At 42.4% G+C, this 20,127-nt stretch overlaps 1 protein-coding gene across 1 annotated transcript; it reads right to left on the bottom strand.

Moving 5' to 3' along the window:
* Nucleotides 1-11,519: 11,519 nt before the first annotated feature.
* Nucleotides 11,520-19,563, bottom strand: LOC106573966 (G protein-coupled receptor 88). The gene is given in 6 exon segments (XM_045696801.1): nucleotides 11,520-11,735; nucleotides 11,738-11,899; nucleotides 18,619-19,009; nucleotides 19,200-19,354; nucleotides 19,357-19,401; nucleotides 19,404-19,563. Coding segments are annotated over 6 exon segments (1,029 nt in total). The 3' UTR covers nucleotides 11,520-11,619.
* Between the last annotated feature and the right edge of the window lie 564 nt (nucleotides 19,564-20,127).

The raw sequence follows: 20,127 nt of genomic DNA, 5'->3' as shown, positions 1-20,127 counted from the left end.
CCTCTAACCCTATTACAGGGGCTGAGTCACTGGCGTACTGGTGTTCTTCCATGCCGTCCATGGGAGGGGTGCGTCACTTGAGTGGGCTGAGTCACTGACGTGGTCTTCCTGTCTGGGTTGGCGCGGAGGGGTGTAGCACAGTCTGGAGGGCAGTAGGCCAGAACCAGAGCCACCTCCAGGATAGGTGGGTTGGGGAGGAGGGGTGTAGCACAGTACCGTCGTTGACGGCAGCCACCCTCCCTTCCCTCCCTTATTGTTTAGGGGGTATTTATTTTTGTTTTGTTGTGGTATTGGGGATTTGTTGTTTCTTTTTAGGTGCATTCGGGGTATGCACCTTGAGGGGGGGGGGGGGGGGGGTACTGTCACGTCCTGACCAGCAGAGGGTGTAGTTGTGTAGTATTTTGGTCAGGACGTGGCAGAAGATGTCTGTGTATGTTCTGGGTTGTATGTTTCTATGTTGGTCTGTGTGGCTCCCGATCAGGGACAGCTGGTTATCGTTGTTCCTGATTGGGAGTCATATATTAGGTGTGTGTTTTTCACTTGGGTTTGTGGGTTGTTGCGCTAGCACTGCTATTATTTTGTATGTATAGCCTGTTAGCATGTCATTCTTGTTTATTGTTTTCCGTTTTGGTGTTATTCTTTATCATTAAAGATGAGTATCCACATCCCGCTTGCATTTTGGTCATCCATTCCCAACGACAGCCGTTACACCCAATCACAATTAAAACATTTTATAAATGATCCAACCCAAATTTAGAATGACAGTCCTCAATACTTACTTTGAGTCTAGGACTTGAATTCCAGCTTCTCAATTTAGCACACATCATCCCTGTTAGAACATACATTTATAAACAACCTTTTTTTGCTGGTAATAACTCTTCTCATTACAGCCCCCCCTGGTCCCTGTTTTCCTGTCACGAGTGGCCTGGTAATGAAAGATCAGTATCTTAATGCCTTCTTAGTCTAAATAGTTAGCAGGGTGTATACCACTACCACCACCCCTTTCCTTCACCCGGCACTTATCATTCTAGCGTGTCTTCTTCAGATATCATTTACAGTTCATTTTCCCAACGGCACATGTAACTTTTGCCTGTCACATTTCATGGCCCTTGATAATGTCCCGATTTTAATATCCAGGTAGATACTTCCGTTTCTCCCACGTACACGAGTCTCTCACCTGAGCCGTTCTCTCTCTCTCCACGCTCACTCCACACGCGCTCTCAGCACCCCTGCCCCGGTTTATGGCTCGGACTCAGATAGGAGTGGTAAAAGTCACTGTCTCTCCTTGCACGCCTTCGCCCGTCTTTCTTCAGCCGGTTAGGGAGGGTATTGAGGTTTACACACACTGCCTGTGGTCAAATTATTCCTACCATGCATTAAGACACGATCTGACGTCACCTTCCATGATAACCTAAAAAATAAAACACAGATCATAACAGTTAAATTCATTTCATTTCTGTTTACAGGAAATTCAGACAAACATTAACTATATGACAAATGATTACATTAACCTTCTCTTAACCTGTTGGGGCTACGGGGCAGTATTTTCACGGCTGGATAAAAAAAACGTACCCGATTTAATCTGGTTACTAATCCTACCCAGTAACTAGAATATGCATTTACTTATTATATATGGATAGAAAACACCCTAAAGTTTCTAAAACTGTTTGAATGGTGTCTGTGAGTATAACAGAACTCATTTGGCAGGAAAAACCCTGAGACATTTTCTGACAGGAAGTGGATACCTGATGTGTTGAATTACCTTTAAGCCTATGCCATTGAAACACACAGGGGCTGATTAATGTTTTGGCACTTCCTATTGCTTCCACTAGATGTCACCAGCCTTTACAAAGTGTTTTGAGTCTTCTACTATGAGATCTGACCGAACAAGAGCCTTGGAACGGTGATGGCCGATTAGACTCTGGCGCGCGAGGTCATGTTGGGTACCCTCGTTCCAATACGTTTTAAAAGAGAATGCATTCGTCCACCTTGAATATTATTCATGTTCTGGTTAAAAAAGGCACTAATGATTTATGCTATACAACGTTTGACATGTTTGAACGAACGTAAATATATTTTTTCCCCTCGTTCATGAAGTGAAGTCCGGCGGGCTTAGATCCTGTGCTAACAACACGGAGCTTTTTGGACATAAATGATGAGCTTTTTTGAACAAAACTTACATTCGTTATGGACCTGGGATTCCTGGAAGTGACATCTGATGAAGAGAATCAAAGGTAATGGATTATTTACATAGTATTTTCGATTTTAGATCTCTCCAACATGGCCGTTTGTCTGTATCGCAAAGCGTATTTTTCTAGGCGCAGTGCTCAGATTATTGCAAAGTGTGATTTCCCAGTAAGGTTATTTTTAAATCTGCCAAGTCGATTGCGTTCAAGAGATGTAAATCTATAATTCTTTAAATGACAATATAATATTTTACCAATGTTTTCTAATTTTAATTATTTAATTTGTGGTGCTGACTTGACTGACGGTTATTGAAGGGAAACGATTTCCTGAACATCAACGCCATAGTAAAACGCTGTTTTTGGATATAAATATGAACTTGATAGAACTAAAAATGCATGCATTGTCTAACATAATGTCCTAGGAGTGTCATCTGATGGAGATTGTCAAAGGTTAGTGCATCATTTTAGCTGGTTTTATGTTTTTTTGTGACGCCTGTCTTTGAATTGACAAAACATTACACACAGCTATTGTCAATGTACTCTCCTAACATAATCTAACTTTATGCTTTCGCCGTAAAACCTTTTTGAAATCGGACAATGTGGTTAGATTAAGGAGATGTTTATCTTTCAAAGGGTGTAAGATAGTTGTATGTTTGAAAAATTTGAATTTTGACATTTATTTGGTTTCAAATTTGCCGCTCTTGAAATGCACCTGCTGTTGATAGGGTGCACCACGGGTGGCACGCTAGCGTCCCACATAGCCCCAAGAGGTTAATAACGTCTCTAAGACAAATGTCAAAAAGCATAACATACTGTTACTGCTAAAATCATTTTCTCAATTAGTCCATACTCCCTTATTCTACCCATGACCCCTCGGAAGAGTTACCAGATTATGAAGTTAGCACCCTAACCCCTCGCAGAATTCCCCACTCCAGGATCCCAATCTGGTGAAATTTGTATCCAAACAAAAAACACAAAAGGAAATCAGCCATACATACAGTTGAAGTCGGAAGTTTACATACACCTTAGCCAAATACATTTAAACTCAGTTTTTCACAAATCCTGACATTTAATCCTAGTAAAAACTCCCTGTTTTAGGTCAGTTAGGATCACCACTTTATTTTAAGAATGTGAAATGTCAGAATAATACTAGAGAGAATGATTTATTTAAGCTTTTATTTCATTCATCACATTCCCAATGGGTCAGAAGTTAACATACACTCAATTAATATTTGGTAGCGTTGCCTTTAAATTGTTTAACTTGGGTCAAATGTTTTGGGTAGTCTTCCACAAGCTTCCCACGATAAGTTGGGTGAATTTTGGCCCATTCCTCCTGACAGAGCTGGTGTAACTGAATCAGGTTTGTAGGCCTCCTTGCTCGCACATGCTTTTTCAGTTCTGCCCACAAATTTTCTATGGGATTGAGGTCAGGGCTTTGTGATGGCCAGTCCAGTACCTTGACTTTGTTGTCGTTAAGCCATTTTTCACAACTTTGTATGCTTGGGGTCATTGTCCATTTGGAAGACCCATTTGCGACCAAGCTCTAACTTCCTGACTGATGTCTTGAGATGTTGCTTCAATATACAGTTGAGGTCGGAAGTTTACATACTCTTAGGTTGGAGTCATTAAAACTCGTTTTTAAACCACTCCACAAATTTCTTGTTAACAAACTATAGTTTTGGCAAGTCGGTTAGGACATCTACTTTGTGCACGACACAAGTCATTTTTCCAACAACAGTTTACAGACAGATTATTTCACTTATAATTCACTGTATCACAATTCAAGTGGGTCAGAACTTTACATACACTAAGTTGACTGTGCCTTTAAACAGCTTGAAAAATTAAAAAAATGGTATGTCTTTAGAAGCTTCTGATAGGCTAATTGACATCATTTGAGTCAAGATGACATCATTTGAGTCAAGATGACACAAGTATGATCTTTGTCCCCATGCGCAGTTGCAAACCGTAGTCTGGCATTTTTATGGCGGTTTTGGAGCAGTGGCTTCTTCCTTGCTCAGCAACCTTTCAGGTTATGTTGATATAGGACTAGTTTTACTGTGGATATAGATACTTTTGTACCTGTTTCCTCCAGCATCTTCACAAGGTCCTTTGCTGTTGTTCTGGGATTGATTTGCACTTTTCGCACCAAAGTACGTTCATCTCTAGGAGACAGAACGCGTCTCCTTCCTGAGCGGTATGACGGCAGCGTGGTCCCATGGTGTTTATACTTGCGTACTATTGTTTGTACAAATGAACGGGGTACCTTCAGGCATTTGGAAATTGCTCCCAAGGATGAACCAGACTTGTGGAGGTCTACAATTTTTTTTCTGAAGTCTTGGCTGAGTTCTTTTGATTTCCCCATGATGTCAAGCAAAGAGGCACTGAGTTTGAAGGTAGGCCTTGAAATACATCCACAGATAGACCTCCAATTGACTCAAATTATGTCAATTAGCATATCAGAAGCTTCTCAAGCCATGACATAATTTTCTGGAATTTCCCATGCTGTTTAGAGGCACAGTCAACTTAGTGTATGTAAACTTCTGACACACTGGAATTGTGATACGGTGAATTATAAGTGAAATAATCTATCTGTAAACAATTGTTGGAAAAATGACTTGTGTCGTGCACAAAGTAGATCTCCTAACCGACTTGCCAAAACTATAGTTTGTTAACAAGAAATTTGTGGAGTGGTTTAAAAACGAGTTTTAATAACTCCAAACTACATGTATGTAAACTTCCGACTAATGCACAGATGTCCATCCGCTCCCCTATAGCAATCCTGTTATCTCCTCCCGTCCACCCAACACATTCCAAAGCCCCTCTCTTTCTACAGAAAACCATTAACTTCTGACATAAAACCCAGTCTCTTTCACTCCTTATATTCAATGCTTCTGATCATTTATGTAATATCTCAATGTTCAGAGTTCATCCTAAATCCAACAATGGTGTATCAATACACCCAGTCACTACAAAGATACAGGCTTCCTTCCTAACTCAGATTTTAATGGCTGTGATAGGAGAAAACTGAGGATGGATCCACAACTCCAAAACACTAACCTAAATGACAGAGTGAAAAGCAGGAAGTCTGTACAGAATAAACATTTTCCAAAACAACACATCACAGAGTACCACTCTTCCTATTTTCAAGCGTTGTTATGGGTATGCTTGTAATCAGCAAGGATTAGGGAGTTTTTTGGGTTAAAAAGAAATGGAATAGAGTTAAGCACAAGCAAAACTCTCGAGGAAAACCTGGTTCAGTCTGCATTCCAACAGATACGTCCTGAGAGTCAAATTCACCTTTCAGCAGAACAATAACCTAAAACACAAGGCCAAATATACACAGGAGTTGCTTACCAAGACAACATTAATGGTTCCTGGGTGCCCTAGTTACAGTTTGGACTTAAACCGGCTTAAAAAAAAAAATCTATTTAATCTATTTTGAATTCAGGCTGTAACACAACAAAATGTGGAATACATTAAGGGGTATGAATACTTTCTGAAAGTACTGTACATTAATCGCTGTTAAGCTCTGCTGTATGAATTGAGTAAGGCACTCTGGTTGAGACCATCTGAATGGCTCTGCAATAGATCCCACACAGTGAGGTGATTTAAGGTAGCATCACTTCAGCCATTTAGCTAACATGAATCCTGCCACGATCCCTCCTGTGATTCCGCTGACAAGACTGCCAGCCACTGCGCCCACCAACTGAGTGAACACCTTAGACTCGGGCTCCGCTGCAGGGACAACAGAGGGACACCACAGTTAAATAACATGGCATTTTAGGGAATGGAGTGCAAGTAGTGCAAAAGCCTGTATTACTAAGCTGTTTAAACATGTGGAACTGGCAATATTAACAGCATTAAGCTTTGACTGGTTAGTCTCCATGTAAAAACCTCCACGTTTCCTTTTTACAAATGACTATCAATCTATAAATCAGTTCTCTTTAACCACTTCATTGCTTGATAGCATGTTCTATTTACTTATACCAGGGCTCTCCAACCCTGTTCCTGAAGAGATACCGTCCTGTAGGTTTTCACTCCAACCCTAATCTAGTGCACCTGATTCTAATAATTAACTGGTTGATAAACTGAATCAGTTAGTCACAACTGGGGTTGGATTGAAAACGGGACGGTAGCGCTCCAAGAAGAAGGATGGAGAGTCTTGACTTATACATAGACTGGTCATTTTGTGAATCAATATCAACTTATTGATGGAGGAAATCATTACAAGGCAGCAAATATGACAACACACAGGTGGCTATATCGTACCTTGTACAGAGGCGGTATAGAATGCTCTCTCTGTATTCCCACTGTGGTGAATCACTCTACATTCATAGATGCCTTGGTGGTGCTCTTGGAATTTATCTATGATTAAATGGCTGTTTGTAACCATGGCCTCCTTGGGTAGGGCCATATCTGGGATCCTGGGCCAGATGTACTGTTTGGCTTTGGGGTACATGTCTGACAAGCATGTAAGGTTCAGCTGAACCCCAAAGGAAATGGCCTGCAGTGAGAAGGACTGGATACTTGTGTTTTCTGGTCCGTCTGCAAAGATCAAACAAATGTTGTAAAAATGCATAGATAATATGAAAGTATATACACTGAACAAAAATGTTATATTTCAGTTTCAAAGATTTTGCGGAGTTACAGTTCATATAAGGAAATCAGTCAACTGAAATAAATTCATTAATCTCTTATCTATGGATTTCACATGACTGGGAATACATTGTGCATCTGTTGGTCACAGATACCTGTGGATAAGAAAACCAGACAGTATCTGTGTGACCACCATTTGCCTCATGCAGCGCGACACATCATGTTTGCATATAGTTGATCAGGCTGTTGATTGTGGCCTGTGGAATGTTGTCCCACTCCTCTTCAATGGCTGTGCAAAGTTGCTGGATATTGGTGGGAACTGGAACATGCTGTCGTACACGCCAATCCAGAGCATCCCAAACATGCACAATGTGTGACATGTCTGATGAGTATGCAGACCATGGAAGAACTGGGACATTTTCAGCTTCCAGGGATTGTGTACAGATCCTTGCGACATGAGGCCGTGCATTATCATGCTGAAACATGAGGTGATGGCGGCGGATGAATGGCATGACAATGGGCCTCAGGATCTCGTCACGGTATCTCTGTGCATTCAAATTGCCATCAATAAAATGCAATTGTGTTCATTGTCCGTAGCTTATGCCTGGCCATACCTTAACCCCACTGCCACCATGGGGCACTCTATTCACAAAGTTGACATCAGTAAACCGCTCGCCCACACGTCTGCCATCTACCCCATACAGTAGAAACCGGGATTAATCCGTAAAGAGCACAATTCTCCAGCATGCCAGTGGCCATCGAAGGTGAGCATTTGCCCACTGAAGTCGGTTACGGCGCCGAACTGCAGTCAGGTCAAGACCCTGGTGAAGACAACGAGCATGCAGATGAGCTTCCCTGATATGGTTTCTGACAGTTTGTACAGAAATTCTTCGGTTGTGCAAACCCACAGTTTCATCAGCTGTCCGGGTGGCTGGTCTCAGATGATCCCGCAGGTAAAGAAGACGGATATGGAGGTCCTGGGCTGGCGTGGTTACACGTGGTCTGCGGTTGTGAGGCTGGTTGGACATACTGCCAAATTATCTAAAACGATATTGGATGTGGCTTACGGTATAGAAATCATTTAATGTTTATCTGGAAACAGTTCTGGTGGACATTCCCGCAGTCTGTGTTGCCAATTGCACGCTCCCTTGCAACTTGAGACATCTGTGGCATTGTGTTGTGTGACAAAACTGCACATTTGAGTGGCCTTTTATTGTCTCCAGCACAAGGTGCACCTGTGTAATGATCATGCAGTTTAATCAGATTCTTGACATGCCACACCTGTCAGGTTGATGAATTATCTTGGCAAAGGAGAAATGCTCACTAATAGGGATGTAAACAAATTTGTGTACGAAAATTTGAGAGAAATATGCTTTTTGTGCGTATGGAAAATTTCAGGGATATTTGATTTTCAGCTCATGAAACATGGGACCAACACTTTACATGTTGTGTTTACATTTTTGTTGAGTATAGCTGTCATAATGTTGTCATTTGTAAATGCAAATAGTACAATTATGAATCAAAAGATGATGCGGACACGGTCAACCACCCACCACTGCGACTTGTATGCTCTAGTCGGCTGGCCCTCGCTACATATTCATCGCCAGACCCACTGGCTCCAGGTCATCTATAAGTCTATGCTAGGTAAAGCTCCGCCTTATCTCAGCTCACTGGTCACGATAACAACACCCACCCGTAGCACGCGCTCCAGCAGGTATATTTCACAGGTCATCCCCAAAGCCAACACCTCTTTGGCCGCCTTTCCTTCCAGTTCTCTGCTGCCAAAGACTGGAACGAATTACAAAAATCGCTGAAGCTGGAGACTTATTTTTCCCTCACTAACTTTAAACATCAGCTATCTGAGCAGCTAACCGATCGCTGCAGCTGTACATAGCCCATCTGTAAATAGACCACCCAATCTACCTACCTCATCTCCGTATTGTTTTTATTAACTTTTCTGCTCTTTTGCACACCAGTATTTCTACTTGCACATCACGATCTGCTCATCTATCACTCCAGTGTTAATATGCTAAATTGTAATTACTTCGCTACTATGGCCTATTTATTGCCTTACCTCCTTACTCCATTTGCACACACTGTATATAGACTTTTTTTTCTTCTCTATTGTGTTATTGACTGTACCCTTGTTTATTCCATGTGTAACTCTGTGTTGTTGTCTGTGTCACACTGCTTTGCTTTGCTTTATCTTGGCCAGGTCGCAGTTGTAAATGAGAACTTGTTCTCAACTGGCCAACCTGGTTAAATAAAGGTGAAATAAAAAAAATAAAAACGCATTGTCATAACAATTAGCGTGGGGATATTATTACAGTTCCAGTACCATCAGATAAGGTATCTTAAGCTTAGCATTGTGGAACCCCTGCTTGTTGGCCCCTGGCTAAAGTAGTTAGTAGTACACTTACATTGCACCTCCAGTTTCATCTCTTCCTTTGCCTCGGACACCACATTCTTGGCCACACACTGGTAAACCCCTTGGTTGCTGCGGTGTAGCCGGCCCGTGACGTTTCCTTGTGCGTGTCGATGCAGATTCTTGGGCCAGAGCTCCCCTTTTCTCTCCCACTCAATAGTGGGGGTGGGGTGGCCATTACTTCTGCAGCTCATCACCACTTCCTCCTCTTCCATCCCAGATGAGGAAGCACTGATGTTGATCTTGGGTGCATCTGGAACACAACAACACGTTACTATGAGATATCTGAGGACGATTACAAGGTTTTATACCTCAGCCTATTATCATAATGCTTCAGGATCTATCTGATCCTGTCTGATCTACGACTGCCCAGGGAGTGGCGCCTTTAGGGCGATTAGAAATTCAGCATAAGTCAAACAGTTCAATAGCTCAAGGATTAAGTGTACCGTATTGCCATCAAGGCTGGAAGGAGACATCTTTGAACACAGTGAATCATTTCGGTAACACTCTACCGAGAGCATCCAGGTAAAATGGTTTCTAACTTGTTAAAAGCATGTAGGAGCCTTTATAATGTCTTATAACAAGTCTTACAATGCATAGCTGCATCATAATGCATTATACATGGATGCTTTCAGTAACGTGTTACCATTATTTATTCACAAATTAACTAGGGACTATCACTAAGACACCGTATACCCATTCTGAAGTGAATCTGAATTGTAATAAGGTACTCACAGTGTATGTCGAGACCTGTTTTGAGTTATTTCTCATGTCTGCTTTCACTTCACAGGTCAGATTCTTCCCAGTATGGTCCCTCAGGGGAGTAAGAGTCAGTGTGTCTGACACGTTAGCTGCATCCAAAGTCTGCTGTGTTTCATTTTTAAGAAGCTCACTTCCTAGATACCAGCTTATGTGGACACGGTCAACGTGGTCAAATGCATCAACACTGCATGTTACATCACAAGCCACATTTTCCGTCCAAATACTTGGCATCACCAACACAGGTTGACTAAAAGCTGTAAAATCAGAGAGAAGTTGATATAGAGTGATTTTGCTCTTTCACATGATGGCAAAACAAGTTATTTAGGCCTTGGCTGAAGTAGACTAGCATTATAATTTACAGTGTAAATATGTCAAATTATTCAAGACATTATTCAAGGCATTGACAGTAGTTTTTGAGGTTATGTCATCACATGCTACAATTATTCTACTTACCATAGACAGTCATCTTGACAGTTTTTAGTTTTTTCTCTGAACTGCCATCGCACTTTGCATCGCAGGTATATCTACCCGCATCCTCAATCCTCACGCTGGAAAATTTGAGAGTGCTGTTTTTGGTCAGCATACCATCAGAGTCAGTAGTAGCTCTTGTCCACCTGAACTGTGGTGTCTTACAACTACTAACGCAAGCACAGGTGAACTGGAAGGCTGAACCTGCCAGCACAAATACCTCTTTCCCAGGAGGTGAAATGGCGACTTCTTCTATCTGACTACAGACTACAAAACAACAATACATACATTCATTGAATACATAAAATATCCATAGCATAAATGGAATGAATAATATTAATTTATTGATCAGAGAAATGATGTTTACCTGTGACATGGAAGAAGGCACACAGTTGAAGAAGTTGCATCTTTTTCATATCCATTTTTCAGGTAGAATATTGAGCTTGAATGTATAGTTTTGCTGCAGAGCTTGGCCACTCAGTGTAAGGTATCCACCCTTTACTTTAAAAAGACCGGACTGGATATTCCATGATTCTGATGCCAAGAAGGGATAAGCTAGATCTTTTCCTGTTATTATGGGCTCCTTAAGCCATTTCCAAATGAAAACATTGATGGCCACAGGAAACCGTGTGTGTGTGTGTGTGTGTGTGTGTGTGTGTGTGTGTGTGTGTGTGTGTGTGTGTGTGTGTGTGTGTGTGTGTGTGTGTGTGTGTGTGTGTGTGTGTGTGTGTGTGTGTGTGTGTGTGTGTGTGTGTGAGAGAGAGAGAAAGTGATGATAAAGAAGCCCCTAGTCTCCTGTAAAGGCCAGATGTGACAAAAAGTGTTGCACTTAAAAATTCTGCTTTATTAAAATGAACACAAACTGATTTACAATTTGCATATAACACTATTACAACCATGGTCCATAAAACAGTATAATGAAAAATAGATGAAACTAGACAAACTAGTGTTATACACAATGTTTTTACAAATCATTTACTAATTTGTTGAGTGTGCTTCCAGTTGACAGTGTATTCCATAATGGACCTACAGAATAACGCTTTAATAACAGGATCACTAACATTTTCCAATTGAGAGCAACATTATAGTGTCATTTTTGATTGAGTTGTCAGGTAGGCTTTCTAAAACACTGTAGCAGCTGTATCCTTACAATAACCAATGTCAAAGCAGTTCAGATTACGTTCAGCCAAAAATGTGACTATTTTGTCTTGGGACAAGGTGAGATATTGTATTCATCGTAATGGGCTCAACCCCAACTGCAGACCCTCTCCAAAATTCTCCCTTGAGCACGGATCTTTCCTAAACTCCTCGTTCTTCCACGTGTAGAGAAATGGGTTTGTAACAAAGATAGTGCAGAAAATCATCCATGAACATGTCCTAAGTGCCAATGGAACCATGGTAAAAAGTGCTGTTAATAACACCCAGAAAAGAGGCTCTGTAGTGAGGATGAATATGAAACACACTGCCAACACGTAGAACCCCAAACGTTTGTCCTTTCTGGGGAGCGAACAGGGAAGGTTATTCATGATAGGAAAATGTAATATGCTGATCCTCTTCACACTGATCTGCACCCTTCAAAATACACTGCTCAAAAAAATAAAGGGAACACTTAAACAACACAATGTAACTCCAAGTCAATCACACTTCTGTGAAATCAAACTGTCTACTTAGGAAGCAACACTGATTGACAATACATTTCACATGCTGTTGTGCAAATGGAATAGACAACAGGTGGAAATTATAGGCAATTAGCAAGACACCCCCAATAAAGGAGTGGTTCTGCAGGTGGGGACCACAGACCACTTCTCAGTTCCTATGCTTCCTGGCTGATGTTTTGGTCACTTTTGAATGCTGGCGGTGCTTTCACTCTAGTGGTAGCATGAGACGGAGTCTACAACCCACACAAGTGGCTCAGGTAGTGCAGCTCATCCAGGATGGCACATCAATGCGAGCTGTGGCAAGAATGTTTGCTGTGTCTGTCAGCGTAGTGTCCACAGCATGGAGGCGCTACCAGGAGACAGGCCAGTACATCAGGAGACGTGGAGGAGGCCGTAGGAGGGCAACAACCCAGCAGCAGGACCGCTACCTCCGCTTTTGTGCAAGGAGGAGCAGGAGAAGCACTGCCAGAGCCCTGCAAAATGACCTCCAGCAGGCCACAAATGTGCATGTGTCTGCTCAAATGGTCAGAAACAGACTCCATGAGGGTGGTATGAGGGCCCGACGTCCACAGGTGGGGGTTGTGCTTACAGCCCAACACCGTGCAGGACGTTTGGCATTTGCCAGAGAACACCAAGATTGGCAAATTTGCCACTGGCGCCCTGTGTTCTTCACAGATGAAAGCAGGTTCACACTGGGCACGTGACAGACGTGACAGAGTCTGGAGACGCCGTGGAGAGCGTTCGGCTGCCTGCAACATCCTCCAGCATGACCGGTTTGACGGTGGGTCAGTCATGGTGTGGGGTGGCATTTCTTTGGGGGGCCGCACAGCCCTCCATGTGCTCGCCAGAGGTAGCCTGACTACCATTAGGTACCGAGATGAGATCCTCAGACCCCTTGTGAGACCATATGCTGGTGCGGTTGGCCCTGGGTTCCTCCTAATGCAAGACAATGCTAGACCTCATGTGGCTGGAGTGTGTCAGCAGTTCCTGCAAGAGGAAGGCATCGATGCTATGGACTGGCCCGCCCGTTCCCCAGACCTGAATCCAATTGAGCACATCTGGGACATCATGTCTCGCTCCATCCACCAACGCCACGTTGCACCACAGACTGTCCAGGAGTTGGCGGATGCTTTAGTCCAGGTCTGGGAGGAGATCCCTCAGGAGACCATCTGCCACCTCATCAGGAGCATGCCCAGGCGTTGTAGGGAGGTCATACAGGCACGTGGAGGCCACACACACTACTGAGCCTCATTTTGACTTGTTTTAAGGACATTACATCAAAGTTGGATCAGCCTGTAGTGTGGTTTTCCACTTAAATTTTGAGTGTGAATCCAAATCCAGACCTCCATGGGTTGATAAATTGGATTTCCATTGATTATTTTTGTGTGTTTTTGTTGTCAGCACATTCAACTATGTAAAGAAAAAAGTATTTAATAAGATTATTTCTTTCATTCAGATCTAGGATGTGTTGTTTAAGTGTTCCCTTTATTTTTTTGAGCAGTATATTTTGAAATAGCAATACAAAACGACCATTGTCTCACCAATAATAGTCAACAGCAGGGTACCAGCTTCAAATGGGTCAGAGAGAATGGACTTCCTTCCTGAGCACAAATTCCCAGAAATGGTGAGCACTGTTCCTGATAAGAAATAGCACAGGCAAAGTAGATTATGAAACCAGGCAGAGGGGGAGATAAAGGATGGTACTCCTGAGTCAATACCCTCCATGATGGACATACAGTCGTGTACACATGTTTTGTTTTCATCCTGTATGTTGGATACATAAAGTCACAACCTGTCATTCCTATTTCAGAAAATGGCAGCCCTAACACTTTTTATATCTACAACCTTTTGATTTTTATGTGTAAATTCCAAGCTGAGGCAGCAAAGGGGGTGCATACCTTCTACAGGCATTATGCTACTGAATCACAAGAACGTGAGTCTGTGTGAGATCTCCCTTAGGTTTGGCTAATCATAAGCATTTAAACTGAGTATTTACTCATATTTAGCCTGTATTTTATTTTATTATGGGTCAGGCACATAGCCGCGGGAAGTCATGTTGCTGAGGGTGCTGCAGCACCCCCTGAAACCCCACCCCCCCAGTCGGCAAAATAAATACTGCACCCCCACCCCCAAATGACTTCCCGCGGCTATGGTCAGGCGCCTTTTGGATCGTATGAAATTGCTGTGGTATCTCAATGAGATTTCAGGGGGGGCTGGAGGGTGTGGAAGAGCACTGCTCTGGTATAGAATGTACACTCTAAATCAGTCTTACTTGTTGAAAAAGACAATCTAGTACACAGAGTGCTCCGTGTTCATCATTTCTAATAATAACTTTCAGCCAGCTGAGTGCATAAAGTTTCTTCAGGAATGTCCTATTCTTGTTGTTTCGTTTTAAAATCTCAAATTGATAAAGTTGTAATCCGCTGATTCTCTTCACCGCAGACCTAACCAATCACACACCCCTCTTTAAGAGGGCCACTACGCTCCAGATCGCCTTATGTGCTCAGAGGTACTTGATGAGGATCTACCCTATCAATACCCCATGATCTATTTTAAATGTAAGACTATGTTGCAGATTTAAACTTAAATTAGTGACTATGGAAACAAATAGAAATGTGATTAACAATATTTTCAACATCCAACTTTATCCTCTGTATTACTTTTTACAGTAGGTAATAAGCTGTAGCAAGGTGGTCATTATCAGGTTATGATTAGGTCTTAACTATGACCAGTAGGCTACATAATATAGCACCTAATATAGTGGTCAGAATTATGACCAGCTGGTCAAATAGAGGTCACAATGTCGACCAACTGGTCGTATGGTTGTCAGAAAAAGTCATACTGACGTCTTTTTAACCAGGTTTTACCGACTGGGTTGTTTCTATAAAACCATAAACAACAAAACACTGGCAGCTAAAAGCACAGTGGCTCTTCTTGGAGAAAAGCTATAAAACACTTTGATTGCAATCTGGTATGAAACAATCAGAAGCAAAACAAAGGACCTCTTGAACTTCCTTGAATTGTTTTTATATCTGGATTACTATTCATAACTTGGAAATCTTCTTGCTTCAAAACATTACAGAAATATAACAAGTGTGTGTTTGGGGTGGGGGGGGAAGGGCACCGATCATATTTGCAATAGAGATGGTATAGCATTACAGTAAAGCCCATACACAACCTATGTTGTAGACTTTCTGGTAAGGTTCAAATCCTTCCATTGAAAACAAGCACTCCATTTATTTCTGTTTGATTGGTTAAGAACAACCTGTTATCTTTACAATATACACTGTGTTCAAAACATTAGGAATATCTTCTTAATATTGAGTTGTACCCCCTTTTGCCCTCAGAACAGCCTCAATTCTTGCGGTACCGAGTGGCGAGCGGTCAAAGGCACTGCATCTCAGTCCAAGAGGCGTCACTAGAGACCCAGGTTCGACCCCGGGCTGTATCACAACCAGACATTGAATATCCCTTTGATAATGGTGAAGTTATTAATAACACATTGGTTGGTGTATCAATACACCCAGTCACTACAAAGATACAGGCTTCCTTCCTAACTCAGAGTTTAATGGCTGTGATAGGAGAAAACTGAGGATGGATCCACAACTCCAAAACACTAACCTAAATGACAGAGTGAAAAGCAGGAAGTCTGTACAGAATAAACATTTTCCAAAACATGCATCCTGTCTGCAAAAAGGTGCTAAAGTAAAACTGCAAAAAAATGTGGCAAAGAAATGAACTTCATGTCCTGAATACATAGCGTTATGTTTGGGGCAAATCCAACACAACACATCACAGAGTACCACTCTTCCTATTTTCAAGCATTGTTATGGGTATGCTTGTAATCAGCAAGGATTAGGGAGTTTTTTGGGTTAAAAAGAAATGGAATAGAGTTAAGCACAAGCAAAACTCTCGAGGAAAACCTGGTTCAGTCTGCATTCCAACAGATACGTCCTGAGAGTCAAATTCACCTTTCAGCAGAACAATAACCTAAAACACAAGGCCAAATATACACAGGAGTTGCTTACCAAGACAACATTAATGGTTCCTGGGTGCCCTAGTTACAGTTTGGACTTAAACCGGCAAAAAAAAAAAAATCTATTTAATCTATTTTGAATTCAGGCTGTAACACAACAAAATGTGGAATACATTAAGGGGTATGAATACTTTCTGAAAGTACTGTACATTAATCGCTGTTAAGCTCTGCTGTATGAATTGAGTAAGGCACTCTGGTTGAGACCATCTGAATGGCTCTGCAATAGATCCCACACAGTGAGGTGATTTAAGGTAGCATCACTTCAGCCATTTAGCTAACATGAATCCTGCCACGATCCCTCCTGTGATTCCGCTGACAAGACTGCCAGCCACTGCGCCCACCAACTGAGTGAACACCTTAGACTCGGGCTCCGCTGCAGGGACAACAGAGGGACACCACAGTTAAATAACATGGCATTTTAGGGAATGGAGTGCAAGTAGTGCAAAAGCCTGTATTACTAAGCTGTTTAAACATGTGGAACTGGCAATATTAACAGCATTAAGCTTTGACTGGTTAGTCTCCATGTAAAAACCTCCACGTTTCCTTTTTACAAATGACTATCAATCTATAAATCAGTTCTCTTTAACCACTTCATTGCTTGATAGCATGTTCTATTTACTTATACCAGGGCTCTCCAACCCTGTTCCTGAAGAGATACCGTCCTGTAGGTTTTCACTCCAACCCTAATCTAGTGCACCTGATTCTAATAATTAACTGGTTGATAAACTGAATCAGTTAGTCACAACTGGGGTTGGATTGAAAACGGGACGGTAGCGCTCCAAGAAGAAGGATGGAGAGTCTTGACTTATACATAGACTGGTCATTTTGTGAATCAATATCAACTTATTGATGGAGGAAATCATTACAAGGCAGCAAATATGACAACACACGGGTGGCTATATCGTACCTTGTACTGAGGCGGTATAGAATGCCCTCTCGGCAGGGTAGCCTAGTGGTTAGAGCGTTGGGCTAGTAACCGAAAGGTTGCAAGTTCGAATCCCCTAGCTGACAAGGTACAAATCTGTCGTTCTGCCCCTGAATAAGGCAGTTAACCCACTGTTCCTAGGCCGTCATTGAAAATAAGAATTGGTTCTTAACTGACTTGCCTAGTTAAATAAAGGTAAAAATAAAATAAATACAATTCCCACTGTGGTGAATCACTCTATACTCAAAGATGCCTTGGTGGTGCTCTTGGAATTTATCTATGATTAAATGGCTGTTTGTAACCATGGCCACCATGGGTAGGGCCATATCTGGGATCCTGGGCCAGATGTACTGTTTGGCTTTGGGGTACATGTCTGACAAGCAGGTAAGGTTCAGCTGAACCCCATAGGAAATGGCCTGCAGTGAGAAGGACTGGATACTTGTGTTTGCTGGTCCGTCTGCAAAGATCAAACAAATGTTGTTAAAAATGCATAGATAATATGAAAGTATATACACTGAACAAAAATGCTGTATTTCAAAGATTTTGCTGAGTTACAATTCATATAAGGAAATCAGTTAACTGAAATAAATTCGTTAGGCCCTAATCTATGGATTTCACATGACTGGGAAAACAGTTGTGTATCTGTTGGTCACAGATATCTTAAAAAAAAGGTAGGGGGGTGGATCAGAAAACCAGACAGTATCTGTGTGACCACCATTTGCCTCATGCAGCGAGACACATCTTGTTCGCATATAGTTGATCAGGCTGTTGATTGTGGCCTGTGGAATGTTGTCCCACTCCTCTTCAATGGCTGTGCAAAGTTGCTGGATATTAGTGGGAACTGGAACACGCTGTCGTACACGCCGATCCAGAGCATCCCAAACATGCTCAATGGGTGACATGTCTGGTGAGTATGCAGACCATGGAAGAACTGGGACATTTTCAGCATCCAGGAATTGTGTACAGATCCTTGCGACATGAGGCTGTGCATTATCATGCTGAAACATGAGGTGGGGTGGTGGATGAATAGCATGACAATGGGCCTCAGGATCTCATCCCGGTATCTCTGTGCATTCAAAATTGCCATCGACAAAATGCAATTGTGTTCGTTGTCCGTAGCTTATGCCTGTCCATACCTTAACCCCACTGCCACCATGGGGCACTCTATTCACAAAGTTGACATCAGTAAACCGCTTGCCCACACGTCTGCCATCTACCCCATACAGTAGAAACTGGGATTAATCCGTAAAGAGCACAATTCTCCAGCATGCCAGTGGCCATCGAAGGTGAGCATTTGCCCACTGAAGTCAGTTACGGCGCCGAACTGCAGTCAGGTCAAGACCCTGGTGAAGACAACGAGCACGCAGATGAGCTTCCCTGATATTGTTTCTGACAGTTTGTACAGAAATTCTTCGGTTGTGCAAACCCACAGTTTCATCAGCTGTCCGGGTGGCTGGTCTCAGATGATCCTGCAGGTAAAGACGACAGATATGGAGGTCCTTGGCTGAAGTGGTTAATAACACCCAGAAAAGGGGCTCCTGTAGTGAGGATGAATATGAAACACACTGCCAACACGTAGAACCCCAAACGTTTGTCCTTTCTGGGGAGCGAATAAGGAAGGTTATTCACGATAGGAAAATGTAATATGCTGACCCTCTTCACACTGATCTGCACCCTTCAAAATATTTTGAAATAGCAATACAAAACAACCATTGTCTCACCAATAATAGTCAACAGCAGGGTACCAGTTTCAAATGGGTCAGAGAGAATGGGCTTCCCTCCTTTGAGCAGTGATGCTGCGGAAGCAGGGAGATATGAGCATCCTTTCTGTGGGTACCGCGAAGACGTGATCCAGGGTAGTAGAAATCCCAGCGCCGAAAGCCACGACGCAATTAGCATCCATTCTGTGTGTATTTTTTGGTAGATGGACAGATAGGTCTGTAGTGATTTGGTGTGGTTTTGGTGTGATTGGATCTGTGTGTATTTTTTGGTAGATGGACAGATAGGTCTCCAGTGATTTGGTGTGGTTTTGGTGTGATTGGATCTGTGTGTATTTTTTGGTAGATGGACAGATAGGTCTCCAGTGATTTGGTGTGATTGGATCTGTGTGTATTTTTTGGTAGATGGACAGATAGGTGTTGATTACCAAATCACTAGAGACCTATCGGTTGACGGCTATGAGGGAATGGGAGAGAAGAAAGACAGTGATGCCGAGGAATAGGACTTCGTACCCAGCCGGAAAAGGACTACCAGAAGAAATCTCCACTGCCTCGTGCGGCATCCAAAATGCGCACACCAACAGCCGTTCACAATGAACGCATTGCTAGCCGTCCAAAGTTTCTTAATGTCACGACCAGGTAGACAACCAAAAGGTTTCAAATTGTCCCAAACAAGCACATGAGAGAATAGACTGCCGCAAGGCTGATCTTGGCATTGTGTCCCACATCGCAGTCTATCAGTTGCGATGATTCGTTTGGCATGTTTGAAGAATAAAAAAGGTTTTTCATACGAAAAAACGGGAAGGAGTCCTTATGCAATATTGTTTATGCTAATCTCCTATTCAGTGGATATGTTCCCCATGTTAATGCGGCAGTGATACAGTTGCATGGGGGGTAATAGACTATGGGCGCAGCGCGCCTGTGGTGATGCTACAGAGTGCAGACACTAGCTCAACAAAGACCTATAAGAAGAAGAATGGAACAGCACGCAGGTTCATGTTAACACTTAGCCTACACATCTAGCCTATTGCACCCAGCGTCTTCATTAATATTGAATGATTTCCAGGTACTGAAATAACTAGAAGCGCAAATAGGCAGGGACGGATTAATGCAGGCAGGGTAAACAGGGAAAGGCCCTGGGCCCAGGCCCATAGAGGGCCCAATAGGCAAAAAATAAAACTATTAAAAAAGAATTATATACAGTATATATTATATATATACAGTATACAGTTGAAGTTGGAAGTTTACATACACCTTAGCTAATTACTTTTAAACTCAGTTTTTCACAATTTCGTCCTAGTAAAAATTCCATCTTAGGTCAGTTAGGATCACCACTTTATTTTAAGAATGTCA

Source organism: Salmo salar, chromosome 16, assembly GCF_965601325.2.
Source record: "Salmo salar chromosome 16, fSalSal1, whole genome shotgun sequence".
NCBI classification, from domain to species: domain Eukaryota; kingdom Metazoa; phylum Chordata; class Actinopteri; order Salmoniformes; family Salmonidae; genus Salmo; species Salmo salar.
This window is presented reverse-complemented; position numbering and strand designations above follow the sequence as displayed.